At 36.4% G+C, this 18600-nt stretch overlaps 4 protein-coding genes and 1 long non-coding RNA gene across 7 annotated transcripts in view; 3 read left to right on the top strand and 2 right to left on the bottom strand.

The window, feature by feature from the left end:
* The first annotated feature begins 206 nt into the window (after positions 1–206).
* LOC126871570 (uncharacterized) lies at positions 207–6797 on the top strand. Of its 2 annotated transcripts, XM_050630511.1 has the most exons (6): positions 207–428; positions 865–1211; positions 1270–1541; positions 1626–1857; positions 1955–2059; positions 6600–6797. In XM_050630511.1, the coding sequence occupies exons 1-6, from the start codon at positions 403–405 to the stop codon at positions 6659–6661; spliced, it is 1044 nt and encodes a 347-aa protein (XP_050486468.1). In that variant the 5' UTR covers positions 207–402; the 3' UTR covers positions 6662–6797. The 2 variants fall into 2 exon arrangements, with proteins under 2 accessions (XP_050486468.1, XP_050486467.1); XM_050630510.1 differs by lacking the exon at positions 6600–6797 and having other exon boundaries at positions 208–428; positions 1955–3601.
* LOC126871563 (FGGY carbohydrate kinase domain-containing protein) lies at positions 3646–6656 on the bottom strand. Of its 2 annotated transcripts, XM_050630500.1 has the most exons (11): positions 6509–6656; positions 6170–6421; positions 5976–6087; positions 5662–5899; positions 5464–5591; positions 5087–5269; positions 4794–5001; positions 4580–4730; positions 4425–4499; positions 4067–4344; positions 3646–3992 (listed from the first exon to the last, which is right to left on the bottom strand). In XM_050630500.1, exons 2-11 carry the CDS (start codon positions 6344–6346, stop codon positions 3905–3907), a joined length of 1638 nt encoding a protein of 545 aa, XP_050486457.1. In that variant the 5' UTR covers positions 6347–6421; positions 6509–6656; the 3' UTR covers positions 3646–3904. The 2 variants fall into 2 exon arrangements, with proteins under 2 accessions (XP_050486457.1, XP_050486456.1); XM_050630499.1 differs by having other exon boundaries at positions 6170–6548.
* Positions 6798–7062: 265 nt separating the features above from the next.
* LOC126871581 (ribonuclease P/MRP protein subunit POP5) lies at positions 7063–8167 on the top strand. Its single transcript, XM_050630548.1, has 4 exons — positions 7063–7294; positions 7511–7656; positions 7755–7924; positions 8012–8167. The coding sequence occupies exons 1-4, from the start codon at positions 7275–7277 to the stop codon at positions 8126–8128; spliced, it is 453 nt and encodes a 150-aa protein (XP_050486505.1). The 5' UTR covers positions 7063–7274; the 3' UTR covers positions 8129–8167.
* Positions 8168–8505: 338 nt separating this feature from the next.
* On the bottom strand, positions 8506–16810 carry LOC126871587 (uncharacterized). The gene is made up of 3 exons (XR_007691688.1): positions 15742–16810; positions 15434–15628; positions 8506–8652 (listed from the first exon to the last, which is right to left on the bottom strand). It is a non-coding gene; the product is annotated as an uncharacterized LOC126871587 (long non-coding RNA).
* Positions 8646–18600, top strand: part of LOC126871556 (uncharacterized) — a 34263-nt gene continuing 24308 nt past the window's right edge. The window contains exon 1 of the mRNA XM_050630482.1: positions 8646–8981. The gene's annotated coding sequence lies outside the window, so the exon portion shown is untranslated. The remainder of the gene's footprint in view (positions 8982–18600) is intronic.

Below are 18600 nucleotides of genomic sequence, written 5' to 3'. Positions count from 1 at the left end.
GTTCAAAGCTTAGTGTGGTTTGTATTCTATCTTATGATCTTATCATTGACTAAGAATAGGGTAGCTGTAACTTGTCTGTGGTTTTATTCTATCGTGAAACGATAATGTTGGGAATGACACTGATATGGTAATAAGACTTCAGTGCCCCCTAGGCGTAAAACAGAAAACTACATTAGGTGATAGGTCTATTCCGTACCTTGTCTGTACTACATTCCATGCCCAAAATGTTCAAGTCGTTACACGATGGATGTATAACATCGAGGTTGCTTCGCAGTCTCTCCTCGTTCCTCGTTGATTTCCTTATTTTTGTTTACTTTTTAGTTGATTTAAAAATGTTATAGGTTTTTGTTTATTCCTTAGAAGTGGTGGAGTGTCGATATAGAGGTGACTTTTGCATCGAAAATGAAGAACGTAAGAGTCAAAGCGAGGTAATTGTTGCCTTACGTTCTGATGAACTTCAGTTAATTATACTTGTTGCTTCTGCTACTCGAAACAATATTGCACTTTTTATCTTTCCCTCTTTGGAATATCGTGCTGTATTTCCCATTGACTAAAAGATCCTTATTGACCGAGTGATTAAAACATTTCATCAATGTTATTTTCTAATTTCGAGAGTATTATTACATTTAAGTAATATTACATTTAACCTAGAAAAGTATTGATTTTTCTTCTCCACTTACTGTTCACAATAGGTGCCACGAATTTATTCATTCACGTGGGCTCAAACGTGAACCGTTTTATTTTTTTACAATGTTATATAGTTGTTTATATAATTTCATTCTAATAATATCTAGCTTTTTAAAACTTTTGAGATAAAATTGCGAGATTTAGTTTCTTTATCGTTAGTGTAATATTTATTTTCAGACAATGTTTGGAGAGATTTGGAGATCAAGGAGGATATTTTGACGTTGTGGTTAGACCAATGTTGCAACAGGGACACGAAGGAGAATTATGCGGATGGTTAAAAGAAATGAGTTTAATTAGGACTGTTTCTACCTGTCCACATCCTGATTGTAAAGGCAGGAGTTTAGCTTGGAATCAAGCAAGAATTGTAGATAAATATAGTTGGTCGTGTCCCAATTGTACAAGGAAACAGTCTATTAGAGAAAATTCTTTTTTTGTTGGAGTCAAATGTGACCTGAAAATGTGCCTTCAACTGATATTAGGATGGTGTCAAATGATACCTAGTGAACTTACTGCCAATTATCTAGGTAGGTCTTATTGAAACTGTATGGAGAGCACAAAGTTTTATATATAGTTTATTTTCAGAAATAAAGAAACACGTAGTTAAGAAAGTATATGAAAGATGTGATGAGGTTTCTGAAAATTATGTAGCAAGTCATCCAGAGGATTGGGTTCTAGGAGGTCAAAGTGCAATATTAGTTGTGGATGAATTTCCTAATGGTTACATGACTGAGAGTCCTTCTGATATAACTATTGCTAAGAAACGCAACAATAATTCTCATACCATATTGTGCATAGCAGAAATAAATACAATACCAACTAGAATGTGGCTTCACATGATTGAAGCATTTCCAGAGGTACTGCTCTTATCTGAATTTCTAAGAGATTGACATTGTATAATTGAATTCCTTTTTTCTTTGTAATATTATATTTCATTCTAGCCAGTAAAAGTAGACAAATCACAAGGTGATGTTGACAAATGCAAAATTGTTAATGAAGCTTTAAAAGAAATTGCTAAGCACAGTGCTCCTGGCAGCTATATTGTAGCGAATAATCGAGCTCGTTGTTGCAATTTTGAATCATTGCAAGAATTAGAACAGTATAAGGTAATTAGTGTAGAACATCTCCAAAAGTTTGACCCACCAGGGAAAAATAAACTTTTTAATAATTTAGGTATGTATATGTTATTTCTCTCTTCTTTTTTTTTTTTTTTTTTTTTTTTTTGTATTATTAAGTATTTCATTAGTAACATATTGAATGAAATGTTAAGAAACGATTTGGCAATGTGGCATCGAGATTTGTGAAGAAATTCAAGAAACAACACATACTCTAGGACAGCGTATAATAGCGAAGCATTTATGGAGGCAAAGATTTGGTACGTCTCCTTCTACCGCATTTCAATATATGCTTAATCATATTGCAGAATATTATCGTTTTGTGTAAACTGACTCGTTACAGTATTCCCGTTAACTTTTAGCGTATTTTTCTATAAAAAACAATGTCATATGCTAGTGAATAATTTCCTTTTTAACGGTATGATTTCGTAAAATAACACTCCAAAACGACTTAGAACATCGTAATCAATCGAATCAACGCCTTGCATCCTTCTAAATGCGCAAATTGCACAAATGGCCTTGCTAGAATTAAAAAAGAATATACATATATATTATAACAAATACCTTCGTAGAAGAGAATTTCACGACCTAACGTTTCACCGAAACACGCACTGTGTGTCTTCCAAATATCAAAACATTAATAATTTTTAAGCTTGAATATATATGATAATCGTTGATTAGTTAGAGTTAAAACATTATAAGAGATAATCTTGAATCTGTTAATGCACACTTGAAACATACTTTTCCCTTTGTATCTCCAATTTTTCTATGAATTTAGATCAACGAAATAGTTATTGAAAGACTGATGGTGATATTGATATTACTATAATATCAAAACTACTAATAAATGAAAACAAAATTAAAACATTTCGTTGAAATTTTCAATTATTATAGTGGTTTCAAATACTCAAAACAATTTGATAAGATTGATTGAGAGTGATTTTTTTGTTTATTTGATCATCAATATATGTATACACCAATATGTAAATTTTAACACGATTAAAACACTGGTAATGTTACCCCCACTCAAACCACTTCATAAAAAATGTAATTAACTTGAAAATGAAATATTTCATATACAGGTGCAATTAGTACCATATTTAAGTTAGAAATAGAGTTACAAATCCGCGAACAATTGTCGATTTATATTATGCTATATAACAGTTGTAACACTTAATGAAAAACTAGAGTTTTATCCAAAGTTTTACACCAGTATTATTCTGATTAATATAATCATCTTTATCTTAATGTAAGTTAAGAGTACGTTTATATTTTGTTCGAATTATGATCGATTTTCATAACTTTAGCAGATATCATTGATTCAGCGACACAGAGTTTAGCAATTATGTATCAATTTGTGATAAAATCGACTTTGTGATATGGAATTGTTAGTTTTATTCGTTTTTCAAATTATATCATTAAAAAAAAAAAATAGATTTTTGACAAGTTTTTCACGAACAATGTGATACTGACGTTACTTCGTGCGAAGGAAAATGATATATTAGAAGTTGAGAAGATAAGAATATTATTTTATAAGTTGATAGAATTTAACGCACTATGTACTATATGTATGATTAAGATCTTTATTCCTACGTGGTTCATAGTACCATTTTACAATCCTACATGGCGATATTAGAAAACAAAATTTTTTCGTTAAAAGCCTTAAAAAAAAATCAATATTTTTATAACGATTAATCATCTAGCAATATTGTTATAGTTGTAGGTGTTTTGTACCAAATTGTAATACACTGTGTAAGTTCAAAACTACATTTAAGTACCAAATAAAGCAATATTATTTCATATATCATGTCTATACTATGTTTAGGGCAAAAGAAAGTTCTGCGAATATTTTTATGTATATCTTTATTTATAACAAACAAGGATAAAAAGTAAAGTAGGTAACTAAAATATGTTTCAATAATCGTGTACACAAAATATATTTAATTAGATAAAAAATGTGTAAGAAGTAGCGCACTGCTCCGCATTATTTATTATTTACGAGATTCTATGAGATTGCTCTATAATTGTTCAATATATTTTTTTATTTATTTACGTCTGTTAATATAGAGTTAATAATTACAGATACAGCGCTTGTAATGGTATAGTTATAAAAATTCTTTGCTCATAATATCTCTGTAATCTTTTTGATCTTGTACCATTCTCCGAAATACTCGATATTTTTGAAGATGATACCTTAAAAAGAAGGAAGAATGATATGTATTATAACTTTAAAAGATTGAAGTAACTCTTTAATCTGATTTGCTTACTTGTAGCATTCGTTTTTAGGTTTAACAATGTTTGCAGATCCTCCCATTGTTTGTGTAGCATCATATACTGTATTGAAACTCCCAGCTGCATAAGATCCAAGAATCGCAGCTCCTATCAGTACTGATTCCTTTTCTATAGGACACAGTACAGGTAAACCTAATACATCCGCCTGTATTTGGATAAATAGTGGATTTTGGCTTAGACCACCGCAAACTAATAAAGTCTCTATTTTGTGGCCGGCAGCTTCTAACGTTTCCAAAATATACTTCGTACCATACTGTTAAAAAATATTGAATATTTAATTTTCTACATAAAAAAAAAGTATAGGCAGATGAAGTAACATACATATATACGTACCGTTAAAGCTTGTATCGTTGCCAAGTATAATAGTGCCAAGTTTTCATGATCAACGGATAGATTGAGTCCTGAAATCTGTGTGATATTCATTTAAAACATTTATCTCGAAAATTATACAGGTATTGCATTGGTAATAGGATATTTAATGTCATTACCATCCCTTTCAGAGCCGGATCAGCTAAAGGGGATCGATTCCCGTGAAAGTCAGGCCATATATGAATATCTTTTGTTAAGTATGAAACATTTTCCAAATTCTTTTGATCAGCTATCGTTTGCAATAATTCAGACAAATATTCCTGTATGTGTCTAAAAAATTACATAACAAACAATAACAGAGTTTACGAATATATCGAATTTATTTTAACTTACTTATTGCCACCTAAGCTTTTCAAAATCCCTGGCGTTGCGGGATGGGTATCAATTATATGGTCGAGCAATTTTCCAGTTGCACTTTGCCCTCCTTCACTCAACCACATTCCTGGAACCATGGCACTGAAATATGGCCCCCAGACGCCACTAACAAAAAGTTTCTTCTCATTAACTATCATATGGCAAGTTGATGTGCCACAAATTAATGCTGCAAATCAAAGGGATTAACTAAAAAAATTGGAACGTACAAGCAACGAATAAAAGTAATATATAGTGGGAAAATTTAGGCATACCTAATCTACTTTGTAATTTAGGGGATACACCGGGTACATGACAGCCTATCATACCGAGCCCTCCAGCATGTGCATCAATAAGGGATGTTCCCACAGCTGTTCGTTTTAGGAGTCCCAATTCAGAAGCAGCCTTTGTCGACAATCCTTGGTCAACCCGATGGCCTGGAGTCCTCACATCATTACCTTCGTATTAATATTTCTCTTTGTTAAAATAAAGTAATACTTTCATATTATCTGTCTGAACATAAAAGAGATTTGTTAACTTGTTAACTAAAAAACTATATGATTCAAACGAAATAATTTTCGTTCAACATAATCGATTTGAGTTTACCTATATAGAGATAATTTCAATTATTATGTAGAACCATTAATGATACCTATTTTCCTCCAATTATCTTTCTTAAGATCTTTTAAGTGAATTTGTTCAAAGAATTCTTCAACCCATTTATTGTTACCATCAGGACCAGCGCTGTAGTTCCACTTGCATACTAAAGAGCATAGAGATCTAAAATCGGATTAGAAAGTTGTAAATAGAATATTCGTGTGTTTGTACTAGCATGCAATAATATTGCTACCTTGATTCAGAACCTGTAGCCTTCCAGGTTAAGAAATCAGGCAGATCAAATAGCAGTGCTGCGCGGTTCCAAGATGAAGGTAGATTATTTTTGAGCCATAACATTTTGGGTGTTTGCATCTCTAACGATACTTTCCCACCTACATACTGAAGCATCTCATGATTTTGTTCATTTATAAAATCAGCTTCTTTCTGTGCTCTATGGTCCATCCATAATATAACATTCTGTTTATCTTCACCTGTAATAAAGATTCCATTAGCAAACAAACATTTCATGCAGTTGAAAGGAGAATTGCAATTCATTTGCGAATTTACCTGTTGGACTAACTGTGACTGGTGATCCTGTTTTGTCAATTGCTACCAATGAACAAGTAGCAGCAAAGCCAATACCCCGTACATATTCTGCAGAGATATCAGCTACAACTGACTACAAAAAATAATAAATAAATGATGTATAGGTATTTGAATTTATTATAAACAATATAGATTAGTTCTGCTGAAGTTAGTACCTTTACTACATGGCAGACTGCACTCCAAATATTATCAGATGACTGTTCATAAAAATTAGGAGCAGGGTGGAAAATTTCAAGTGGGCATGTCGTCATTTTCAGTATCTTTCCTGTAGAAGACACTAGAGCAGCTCGAGCACTTCCTGTTCCTACATCAACACCCACATAGTAATCCATGTCTATATTCCTTGGAACCAGCACGTAAATTTTGTACCTTTCACTAAGAGAATCCAACTGAATGCTCTACTTCAGCTAGAATCATTATGAGTTGCAAATAAGAGTACATAACCATTATCAGTGAAGCTTTAGCGTAATCACAGGCTTATTTTTTAATCTTACATGACCCTGAGATAACTCCTGCAATAATAAGAAATAGTGAAGCAGTAGCAATATAAATAATAACTTATTATTATATGCTTCTCTCTTCTAGTTTATTCTAGATTAAATACGAAGAACGAAAAGCGATTTATCAAAGAAGTTATTTTTCATTAAATAAGCAATATAGAATTAAATTGCAAAAATATAAGGCAAAATGTATATACTGTATCAAAAAGTTAGATCTAAAAAAATAATGTTGTAAACGGAGTACAATAATATTACGTAAATACGATGACATAGTACGCATAAACTCGTATATGGAAACATGTGTGCATAAAAAATTCTACGTGTATTATCTTGTTTAATTGCACTACCTCGTACCATAGTCTATTTTTTTCAAACATTTCATGCAGAGTTCCATTAAAGTCTCCGATAATTAATTAGAGGAGAAAATGTTATTCATTGAAAAGACAACAATGAATTCGAAATAAGGAATGAAAGATTACATTATTAGAAAAAATGATTAGAAATATGGCACACATTGAACGCACGTGTGCAACTGTGTTTGACAGTGACCTAGCATTACCTTATCTATTGAGTAGTCAACTGCAGCGCACGTGGTAATATTTCGGATGTTATAATTTTGTGAAGACGTGCAATTTATCAGTATTTTGTTGTTAAATGGCGTAAATTTACTAATTGTTCATATTTCTACTACGGAATCTCTTGCTAAGTGTTGTTTTCTGGAGCAATTGATACTTTAGCGTATTGCATATAACCTAAAACCATGGTTCGCTTTAAAAACAGGTAATAAAATATTCTACATTTGTTTATTTATTTTGATAATTCAGCAATAGAATTTCTATGTTTTTTTATTATAAACTATTATTATGTCTATTTATTCATTATATATTTTTTTACATACTATATTACTATACTTTTATTACATTATATATTTTTATTACATACTATTACACACTATTAATGTGCAATTTGTGTAATTAATTCTACATATATTCGTAGATACATAATATTTGAAATAACTGTTGGTGATAAATCTAACAAGCCTCTACAATTAAAAACTACGATTTTGCATAATGCTATTCAACAAAAAGTACAACAGTTGTACGGTGATTTTGGAGTTGCAGCGATAAAAGCTGGTTTTAGTGGTAATATAAAATCTTTGTACTTAAACTGATAGAAGTTGAAAGCAGATCGAATTTGGAATAGATGTACGATAAACGATTTTATAAAATTTTCTTTCTAGCAAAGTATTGCAATATACATACAAAAATTGCATTAGTGAAAACTAGACATGGCCCGCACAAATTTTTACTGAAGGCTATCCCAATCATAAATGACATAGCAGGACGTTTAGTATCAATAAAAATACTTTACGTGGGTGCAACATTGAAACATTGTTTCCTCTTTATCAAAGTAAGTAAAATTGTTAAATTATACAGAATCAGAATTACAAAATACATGCTCCAAAATTGAGTAGACGAATTGAAACTTGTTTTTTAGAGATATCAACAACAAAAGCTGGAAAAAGTATGGAATACTCTTAAAACCGAAACAGAACGGAAAAATATGGAGAACGCTTTAATGACGCTAACTCCAGCCATGAAAGACTGTACATGAAATAAACTTTCGCAAAATAAAAGTATTTATATTTATAAATAGGTGTACAAATTGAACATGGAATAATCTCTTGAATATTTTTAATTCTCGTGTATACATAAGTCTACTAGCGCGGTTAAATAGTATGATTAGTTTCCTATTATAATCGATTTCAAACGCGTATGTTAATTCGTGTTTTGCATTTCCACCTGTTCCGCCGTTCCACCTGTTCCGCCGTTCCGCCGTTCCGCGATAAGGCGCGCGAATATTTTAAAGTTTCAACCACCTATTCGCCGCTCGTTCCACCGTTCCGCCGTGTCCTAACCGTGAGGTTACCAGTCGATGAAGGGTGCGCGAAGGGGTCGTTGCTGATCGTCGCTAGTTGTCGCTGGCTGTTGCTGGAGTGTCGATCGCTTTCCTGTTCCACGGGTAAAGTGACGGTGGCTCGTATGAATATAGCTGGCAGTCGATCCGCGGAGGTGCTCTCAAAGTGGTGCGTTGGTCGCGTATAGTAGAACTAGTAGGCCAGTATGAACCAGCAGAAGCTGTAAATCGTTTCGCTAAGTTACTTCGCGAATCGCACATACAATAATTTTCAACGAACGAAAGAAACAAAAGAAACGTACACACGCTGCATTTTCTCTTATTACGATTCTATTGTACAATTGTTCGGTTTGTTCAGAGTTGAACGTTCGTCGACAGTGCAATTCGCGAAACGAGAGATCAAACCGGCACGGCTCGACGTTAACCGGCCTCGTCGATTCGTAAATAAATCGAAATAAATGTGCTACGTATCGAGATCGAAGAAACGTCAACAGGGACAACGGCACCTCCTCTCATCTTTGGACGAGGATCAAACATTTCCGTGGTCGAGGTAAGGAAAGAGGCAGTGCCCTTCTTGTATAGGTTATCGATTTCGTTACCGCGCTGTTCAAGGGGATGCACTCGGAATATATTTGATACGAATCCGTCCGGTTCTCGTTCTCTTCTCTTTTGTTTGCATTTTAACTGGCTATCGGATCTTGTTGGAGGAATTCACCACTTGGTTGAATGGAACGATCGATTCGTAAAATCAGTGGCGTCGTCGCACCCTTTAAGGATAGACTTTATTTGTTCGCGAATAGAATAAGCAATAAGATATATGGAATATATAAACAACGGTCAAAGGAATTATTTTGATTTAAGTAGGATTGAGCGATGTCCGTGATAACGATCTAAACACGCATAAACTTTTTTTTCGAAACGAACGACTATCAGAAAAGAATAAATATTCTTGAGTATCTATATGAAACCCTTTTGCGAATAATTAATATTACAATCATAAAAAAGTAATCTCTAATCTTAACATTAGACCTGATATTAAAATCGACGACTAACGCGTACAGAATTTCTATCAAAAGAAACAAAATGGCAGGTATTTGAAAATTCAGCTTCTATACATATACAGTAGACAAAAAATCATTATACTCAAATAAGTTTTCTATGAAAAATTGCAAATTGGTTATTTTGAAAAGATTGCAAAAAAGAAAAATTAGCGAGGTGGACAAAGCTAGAAATTTGAAATGGAAGTTTGGCGACGAAACAGAAATAGCAAACATCTAACTAATTGCTTGATTCCCCGAGTATTTTATTTGGAAATCGTTTACGAGCGTTGCGCAGTCCTCTCGGAAGCTGTACGAGCAGATGTCATTCCCGCTCTTAAGCATACGTAGTTGGCCGGGATCTAGACCTTTTTTTTCCATTTCGTGCGTGTTCCCCGGATTACAATACGCTCTGTCAGAAATAATATCGCGGTTATGCTGTCGACCAGGAGTCTGATCTTTTTTATCGCCAATGTAATAACGTAGCGAATCTGCTTTATGGCAAAACCATGATTTCGCAGATTTTCACTTTTTGAGTAAAGTATACCGAATGTCTTTTTCTCTTTTATTCTTGACTATATACGCGACATACCAAACGTTGTAGTATCGCGATCATTATTACATTCTAAGCCTAATTCATCAACTTCCGAATTATCTGATTATTTTATATTCAATTGCAAATATCTATAATATGTCGAATCGCATATTCGTGATATTGAGATAAGACGAACAATGTACAGCTGTCTACGAAAGTCTTCGTACATGTTATAAAAAATGGAATTTTTTATTACGATAAAATGTTAAAGAATTTTATCGACAAAATTGCTGCATTCTATGCCGTGACGACTTAGAACAGTTTTATTATTGCTTCGTTTCGATCGATTATTGTATCAAATTTTATTTTAATAAAAATGGTAATTCTATAAGTACTAACACTCTTGCGGTCCTTATATCCTATATAACTATGCAACAATCGAGGATCTTTTTACGTTTCGCCTATTGTCAGAGAAAGGTCCTTCACCCGTTTAGTTCTGATGTTTGAAGAAGTTATCGATTTGTCAGTTAACCCGTGTCTACTACACGCCCACGTTTCACCGACTACGGTAATGCCTTCCGTCTTGTCGATTTATCCGCTTTTAACCCGTTGTAGTTGAGTAGCGGTAGACGAGCGACAGGGTCATCTGGCTCGAACCGAATTGCCTGAATACAATTTTTAGCACAATTTTCTTATTTTTTACTTCCCAACTTTGGATACGTGTTTTCATACGTAAAAATAGCCATTCTGTAGGATTAGATTCATTAATTAATGTATTTAATATTTTATTTTATTTACTAGTTCTACTCGCTCTATTAACGAGAAACAGATTGTAAATATCCGATAACAATAAAAATATATTTTGTTTTAGACTAAGCAAGATTACGTTCTTAAGTACGATATTTTCATATAATTTCTAATATCTAGATTATTCCGTAGCTAGGAACGTGCATAATAGATAATTACGGTAGAATGATCTATTTCATAAAAGATTGAAACGCACGTGACCCGCGGGCACGAATAATTTTATGATCTCTATGGAGGTTATTCGTTAGGCTAAGTTTACATAGTAGGATGTGCTGCTCTGTGAAAAGGGTAGATAAGCTGGTGTAATCGTCAGCGATAACGTCCTCTGGAACGGCTTAATATAACGGCTGGTGCTTTTCGTTGGAACGAACACGGAAACGAAACATTAAAACCGGATGTACAATGTTTTTTCGTGTCTTTCGATGCCATTAGGCAATTGCAAAGCATAGAGAAAAATGAAAACGTTTTCCTACATTTCTGAAAATTTTACTTACCGATTTGACAATACCGAATATTTGACAATTTAAAATTCCCGCCAATTCGTTTGAAATAAGAATGCGGTTAGACGGTCGTGAACGTAGAATATTTAATACGGTCGATGTTTTTTCGCCATTTATTACATAAACTCTGGGGTCTGTTGCAACGTATCGCAAGTAGGGCATAAGGATGACCATTACGTAATCCTCATGAAAGCGAAGTTATTTGCAGATTATATCGTTTATTTTGACGCCGGTTTGAGGTCGTCGAATACAACGAAACATACCTTGCCTTCAGTCAACCATTCTTTACCTTTAATTATTCTACTTTTTAGAGTGATCGTTTACGCCTTAGGCGAACGTTGAAAACAACGTATACAAGGTGCTCCAGAAATTCGGAACATAGTCGCGTAATTGAAATATTAATATTTTCTCTCGTAAAGGAATTATTATCGGGATAGTCTCGAGTATGTGTCAATAATTTTGTTAATGCTAATTATTTGTTTCTTTAACGCTTGTAACTTGACGTTTGTCTTAAAAAAATTAGTTTCACGCGTGCGAAAGAATGGCTTTCATGATAATTTATTTGAAGAGCGTATATCATTCACAGTGGTGAGCAAGTGGAACAGAAATAAGACGAAATAGGAAAAAATACGTAAGGTAAAAAGTACGTAAGGAAATTACTTTCCACTTTCAACGACGCGAGGCTCCATTGCTTTCGACGGCGGACCAATTCTATTACGTAAATCAATTAAATCGCCTCCTCTTACAAGTCCTTGTACAGTTTTATCTCTTTTTTTTTTCCCGCTTTTTTCTATTATTTCGGCGATTCTTTAAAGAACACGACACACTTTCTATAGCATCGTTACAGCATTACGGAAAGATCCTCCTTTTCGTATCGGTATTATCTAGATAATTTTCTATACACGTTGTGTTTGATATCTCCCACATTTTTCTACTTCTATTTTTTAAATAACGCAATTTTCCAATATTTTTTCTTTAACATATCCTTCATCGTCGTTTCCAGTATTTAGAATACACTTTTTATTCGCAATACGATCTCGTAATCTTCTCTCAGATTGACATTTCCAAAATTCTCCATACTCGAAACGGTCCAACGCATTTTATTTCCAGCGCGATATACGATAATTTATTTAATTTTTGCGTCTTTCACTCTGGGCGCGTTTCTCTTTCACGATTAAACTAATTCCTTTGTACGTATCGAGAGAATAAAACGGTCGGGTCGTCAGAAAAAGAGCGCGAAAATCAAATTGAATCACGGCACGCTGAGGAAACTTAGGAACGACTCGAAGGCTCGCGGAGCCGGAGTAAAAGGAGCTCGCGGTAAAAGTGGAACTTTCTTTCCTTCTTTCCTTCTTTCTTTGCCTCGGCCGGCCACGCCGCTTATAAACGATACTTGTTTAATGTTTACGCCAGACGGGAATATTTACGATACGACGCGACAGTGCGCGCCTGCTAAAGAAACGGGCTCTTCCCTTCTTTTAGTCACTGTGCGAGCGTTTCCTCGACAGACAGATAAACCCTTTTACGCACGATGAATCTTTTAATCCGCACGCGACGCGATGTCTTGATACTAATTGCTGATCGGAATACGTAATCAGTTTTTCACGTGTGATTTATGTTAACGTTATACCCTCGTGACTTTGCGTTTCGTGGAAGCAATTGTATGATTTCAATTTCGTAATGGTTCGCGACTTGTTCTCCGATCGTGCGAGAATCAGTTATTACGCGATTTATTCCAAGTTGCTTCAGTTGAATCGTTCGAACAGCGATCGACAGTTCTATTGGATTTTTGATAAGTCGAGAGGCAATTTAGTATAGGATTTGAAGATATTCGAAGATATTCGTAGATTAATCGTCACTGAAACGCTTTTTAAATTCTCGCGTGATAAAATGCGAAGCGAAATATTCGCAAATATTTCCAACGTTTGCAATCTGAACGATTCCCAGGTCTGCCGTGTTCCGTGTCGCCGTGCGTTTCTCTACCCCATGTGTCAGGGAGGTCGCAAACTTTCAATCCGAACGTTCAGAATGAATCGCGACCAGCGAGTTTGGCAAACGGTCTATGGCATAAATAATCGTGCTACACGATGAAACTCCTCTTGCCAAATATAACGCGTTAGCCATATCGTACGCCATTGTCTCGAATCCCATCTTCTACTACGAAGAAGAATAACGAAAAACCATCACTTGTTTCGAATTTAAGAAGAGACAGATGGCGACGAAGAAAATGTAAAAAAGATATCAAGCGTTACGATAGTTTTCTAATAAATTAAATAATAAAAAAATATCTAGTCGAGTGAGAGAACTATTTGAAAAATAAATGGATTCGATAAATTACCGTGGAATTGGACCTAGAAAATATCGCGATTTCGACGATTAAGGCTTAGGTTTTAAAGACAAGAAGGTTGAGCCGTAACTCGACTTTATGTTTCTTTTCTATCGAACTTTATTAAATAACACAAGCTTATAAGCACAGTTTACTCGACTGTTAATAAATAAAGATAGGAGCAGGAAGCCTTCTACCAACGTGGCTCGTAGGCGACATTGTTCATGGGGAAAGCCAGCTTTCCCTTCAGGTAAATACGCGCTTTTCGACCGTAATTTGTATGAACGTATAATAAACCTAAGGACTGTTCCAAGGACCATCCATAAACCAATAACACTTACAGAGCTAGGAAACTAAAAGTTTAAGTTTATGATGGGTCTTTGAAGTTATTGAGGGTACCTGGTGAGTACCTGCACGCATCTGGCCTCTGATGTGGATTGACGTCACAAAGGAATTGTACACACGATGTTTAGACAGAAATTCATTTTTATCCCGTTTTATCGTTTACCGGAACGCCTACTATAGAATATAGAAAGAATCGTTTCAAAGGCTCAAACGCATTTCCAACGAATGTGCTACGTCGCTTGATATAAACCGTGCGACGTCCCCCGTTATTTGGCCGCTAAGGGTCCGCTGACCATTAGTTAGACCCTCGATGAACCTAAGGACCCACCATGAATTTAAATCTTTTAACTTAAGTAGTTTTAGGTGCGCCTATTTATCTTTAACGTGCAAATCCTTAATTCCATAACTGTTTTAGGTTTATGGTATGGTCCTTAGAAAAGTTTTCAGAAATGGCCTTTAGAAAATTCCTTAGAAATGGTCCGTAGAAAATTCCTCAGAAATGGTCCCTAGAAAATTCCTCAGAAATGGTCCTTAGAAAAGTCCTCAGAAATTGTCCTTAGAAAAGTGCTCAGAAATGGTCCTTAGAAAAGTCTTCGTTCTGTAATAAAAATTCTTAATTGCTAAGAAAGACACCCAGAAATAACGGGGCGTTGTTTGAGAGCGAATTCGATCGAGGGTCACCGTGTCAACGCGGTTTTTCACGCGTGCACGCGTTCGAGAGTACAGCCCACGCGTACAATTCAGTACGACGCGACGCGACGCTCTTCCCGTCCCACGTTTTCTCGTCTCTTTCCATAAATTAATTATTTTAATAGGTCGTTCGAGGACCAACGTATCCGTTGCCATTTACAGTCTCGCGCGTGCATACGAGAAACGCGGCTGGATCTGGCACGGTTGCCTCCGTACTCGTTACCACAAACGATATCGATCGATTAAGGACCGATATTACGTCGGACTAGAATCTCCGTGTCAGTGTAACGTTTCATTTGCGGCTCTTTTCAGTCGAGTAACATCGCTGTACGTATAGGTTGAGCGTTTCGTTGTATGTTACAGTAACTGCGAGGTTCGTTTTATTTGTAACAGACTTTCTTTCGTTGCGAAGTATCGGCGAAAAGAAATCAATTATACATATTCATTCAGATTCTATTCGCCGAAAACTCGTTTGTTCTCAGACCACTGGCGAATAGTTTAAGTACGTTTCATCAGCTTTCGATTCTATTCGCAACCGTTATTACAGTCTTTTATACCGTTGTATTGTACCTTGCTATATTATTTCTACGTACAATGCTTTTAATCTCGGACGTGTATATGCTGGCTGCAAGTATACACATAATTGCGTATTCACCGTCAATGAAAAATTCTCTACGAATCGTCCGAAACTGTGTACCGAATCGAGAGATCTTCTACCTCCGGCATACTATTCTGGGAATACCGCTGAAAAAATGTCCTTACCTTGGCCATTCTCTGTTCTTCGGTCGAAGGAAAAGACGAAGCCCGTAAATCGCGAACTTCTCCGCTACAGCCAGCCACGATACGAAACGTTCTTCCGCTGGCATATCCAAGGTCGACGATGTTCCTTATTCGAAAAGAACCGCAGGATCCGGTCTATCTAAATCAACGAGGCATATTTAAATGCATCTCGTTTAACTGTAAACAAATTATGTGCAGGATGCTTGCATAAGAATCGCGTGTTCAACAGTGGTACCGGCGTTTACACCGAAGGAAAAACGCTATGCACACCTACGTTACTATATACGTACCGTTCCACGTTATTTCGCGAACGTAGCGATTTCGTACGCTTTCTCCGGCCACGATCAACAACGATGGGAACAAACCGTGGATAATACGAGCGGAAGGTACTTTGCATAATGCACGAATAGAGAGTGGGGGAGTCTTGGTATCTGACAATCAAGATCACTTGCGGGCCCTCGTCTAATAACTATTTCCATCGCGAGAGATATAGACCCATTGTCCACCGCGCAAGCTGAAAACCAGCCGCATTTCACCGCCATTGTTCGAACTACTACGTGGTTTTTAAACATTCTTTTCCCGAGACTTTCCTCGATTTCTCGTCTCCTATGGGCTTTCGTGCAGGGTGTCGTCGGTCTTTCGTATTTTCAGGGTTTCCGTAGCCAGGATTTTAGTGGGCTAACGTTCGAATTTTATACCTGTTACACAGACGCAATACTTACGTTACATCAGGCTGTTGGTTCTGCAGAGTGCGATTATCGTTTGGAGTATCGGTTTGTCGTAGGAGAATTAAATATCACGATAGACGTGTATTTCTTTAGTCAACGTTCCGAGATAGATGAAACAATATTTTTTCAAAGCGTAGGATCTTTTAGCTTCGAGTCTAGCAAAGTTAACGATAGATAGTAGATCCAAGTAGCTAGCTATTTTTCAACATTCGACTATCAAAAATCTCCTTTCCTCGCTGATACTTTCTAAAATCTCTACAAATCTCTACGAACGCATCTCTTCGATACTCGCGATAAAAATATCGAAGAAACGATCCTCAGCGCACTCGCCAAACAGGCTCGCGATAAAACATTTCACCACTCCTTAGTTCCACGGATCCTTTTATCCGATGGTACACCTTTCAATTACCAGTCCAGGTATTTAATGTAGGCAAAAGCTGTTCTCTGGCGCGAATCGTTTATTTCTATCGGCCACGTGGGCGATGAATTATCATGGCTGGGTCTCTAACTAACAATAAGCTCGAGGCCGAAAGCTGTCGGTAAACGGCCTCTGCAGAATGCAGAGTCGCGTTTCTTCGTTTGACGAACCGGCCAGAAGCTCTCCCCCTTCCGAGAGCACGACTTGGATTAGGCATCCGCTCGTCCGGCTCGTGGATATATTTACCGTCCTGTTCAAATAATTCTACGCGGGCTGACCTGACCGCCGCAGACACCCGCTCTGCATCGTTCCGTGCAATTATTCTTCTTATTTCCTGCTACTCTTGTACTCTGTGTAATTATTCTCGTAATTTATCGATAGCTGCGACCTTCCGTATAATTATTCTCGCGATTTATCAATGGTAGCCGCTTACACGCACGTGCGAGTCTATAATTCGGAAGAAATAGAGCTGAATTCTATAGGATGGATGCGCTTTTATCTCGTGATCGATATAAATTTTATCCGCGTATAAAAATACATCGAATGCCGATGAATCGGAATGGAAGGGCGAAAGGAAGAAAAGAGGAAGGAAAGGAGGGCAAAAGCGAGGAGGGAAGAAAAAGGAGAGGAATGTAGGAAGAAAAGGAAAGATTTGACGTGTACGGTTGATCGAAACTGGAAAACTCGGTCGCGCGTGTCTTCGAGTCGGTCGTCACGATCAAACGCACGCCTTAACGACAACTTTAAAGGCAATCCGTAAATAGCTCGAGGGAGGTCCGATTTCAGGAAACCATGGCAAAGTTTCGCTCTTTTTCGTCTGCGACGTCCAAAGTTTTGGCACTTTTATCGAAGCTTGATCGGAACAATTTCTCTAATAAAATCTTACGCCACAAGAGTAGTAAGAGTAGAAGACTAGGTGAAAAGTGACTCGAGTACATTTTTTTCGAGAACAAATAACCGCACAATGAATCGTGGAAACCATATAGTGGTTTAAAGAGTTTAAATAAACCATATAGTCGTACGAGTATATTCTTTCGTTCGCGTACAAGATATTTTATCAGTGTCGGTTTTTAACTGCTTACCTTGAATCTTTATTAATATGGAACGTCTGGAAACACGATGTTTATCGTTTTATATTTATATTTAGCTATTAATATTCTTCGACCGCCTCTCTTCCCCTCTTCTCTTTGGTCTCAGCAGAGAGTGTACTCGCGCGCTCCAATTAAGGTTTCTCTTCTTTCTCGAAGACACGAGTGCACTCCAGTTTTACGTTTACCGAAGAGCGTGGTTTATGTCATATATCTCACGGTCGATTAAACGACGTCCTGCCTTCTCAAATAATCGAGAAACCAAAGAGACGAGCCATCGTTCTTCGGACGTTTAGAAACTCTGTAATCGAATTCCAAATTTCAGCTCGTGCTCGCTGTAAGCAAACTGTTCCTCGAAAGAGTTAAGCGCATATATTTCGCACGAAAAATGTCCGTGAAAGCGTGCTCCAGTGGATCTCGTATATCCCTGTCTGCCATCTACCGACTGCCTCCAAGCGTTCTGCTTTTAACGCTTCCAGATTTACGCGTCGACCACTGCGTAAATCAGTCTGGAACGAATTCCTCCCGCCTGAATCTTTGCAACAAGACGATCCTTTTTCTCCGTCGATTTCACGAACTCCGTTCGTCGTTCATCGCGTTAAACGATATTTCGCTTCCTGTAAATTCTAAGCTAATACAAAAAAAAAAAAAACGATAAGAACGAAATGGAATTAAAAAATTTATTGTATCACCTACGTGCCGATTAATCAGGCCCGAGCCTAGTTGTTTGGCAGTTGTTTCGTACTACTGGGAAAAGTTTGATATTACGAAGAACGTGGAAGGTCCATCGAGAAATAAGGATAGGCATGTAGCGAAGACGTTTCTTGCAGCCACCGTGTCTACGGATTTATTATTTCGTTCTATGGTTGGAAATATCGTATTATATCGTAGCACAGATGGGTAACATTGACCCAT

Source organism: Bombus huntii, chromosome 12, assembly GCF_024542735.1.
Source record: "Bombus huntii isolate Logan2020A chromosome 12, iyBomHunt1.1, whole genome shotgun sequence".
NCBI classification, from domain to species: domain Eukaryota; kingdom Metazoa; phylum Arthropoda; class Insecta; order Hymenoptera; family Apidae; genus Bombus; species Bombus huntii.
The sequence above is the reverse complement of the archived record's forward strand: the minus strand, read 5'-3'. Positions and strand labels throughout refer to the sequence as shown.

What these genes read in the sequence shown, in the direction of transcription:
- LOC126871570 (XM_050630510.1), top strand. Translation starts at nt 403, where the DNA reads ATGAAGAACGTAAGAGTCAAAGCGAG. An exon ending in AACGTAAGAGTCAAAGCGAG is followed by an intron (nt 429 to 864) that starts GTAATTGTTGCC and finishes ATTTATTTTCAG; the next exon opens with ACAATGTTTGGAGAGATTTG. An exon ending in TAAACTTTTTAATAATTTAG is followed by an intron (nt 1,858 to 1,954) that starts GTATGTATATGT and finishes TGAAATGTTAAG; the next exon opens with AAACGATTTGGCAATGTGGC.
- LOC126871563 (XM_050630500.1), bottom strand. Translation starts at nt 6,346, where the DNA reads ATGGATTACTATGTGGGTGTTGATGTAGGAACAGGAAGTGCTCGAGCT. An exon ending in CAACGATACAAGCTTTAACG is followed by an intron (nt 4,345 to 4,424) that starts GTACGTATATAT and finishes ATTTTTTAACAG; the next exon opens with TATGGTACGAAGTATATTTT. An exon ending in CCTAAAAACGAATGCTACAA is followed by an intron (nt 3,993 to 4,066) that starts GTAAGCAAATCA and finishes CTTCTTTTTAAG; the next exon opens with GTATCATCTTCAAAAATATC.
- LOC126871581 (XM_050630548.1), top strand. Translation starts at nt 7,275, where the DNA reads ATGGTTCGCTTTAAAAACAG. An exon ending in ATGGTTCGCTTTAAAAACAG is followed by an intron (nt 7,295 to 7,510) that starts GTAATAAAATAT and finishes ATATATTCGTAG; the next exon opens with ATACATAATATTTGAAATAA. An exon ending in GATAAAAGCTGGTTTTAGTG is followed by an intron (nt 7,657 to 7,754) that starts GTAATATAAAAT and finishes TTTTCTTTCTAG; the next exon opens with CAAAGTATTGCAATATACAT.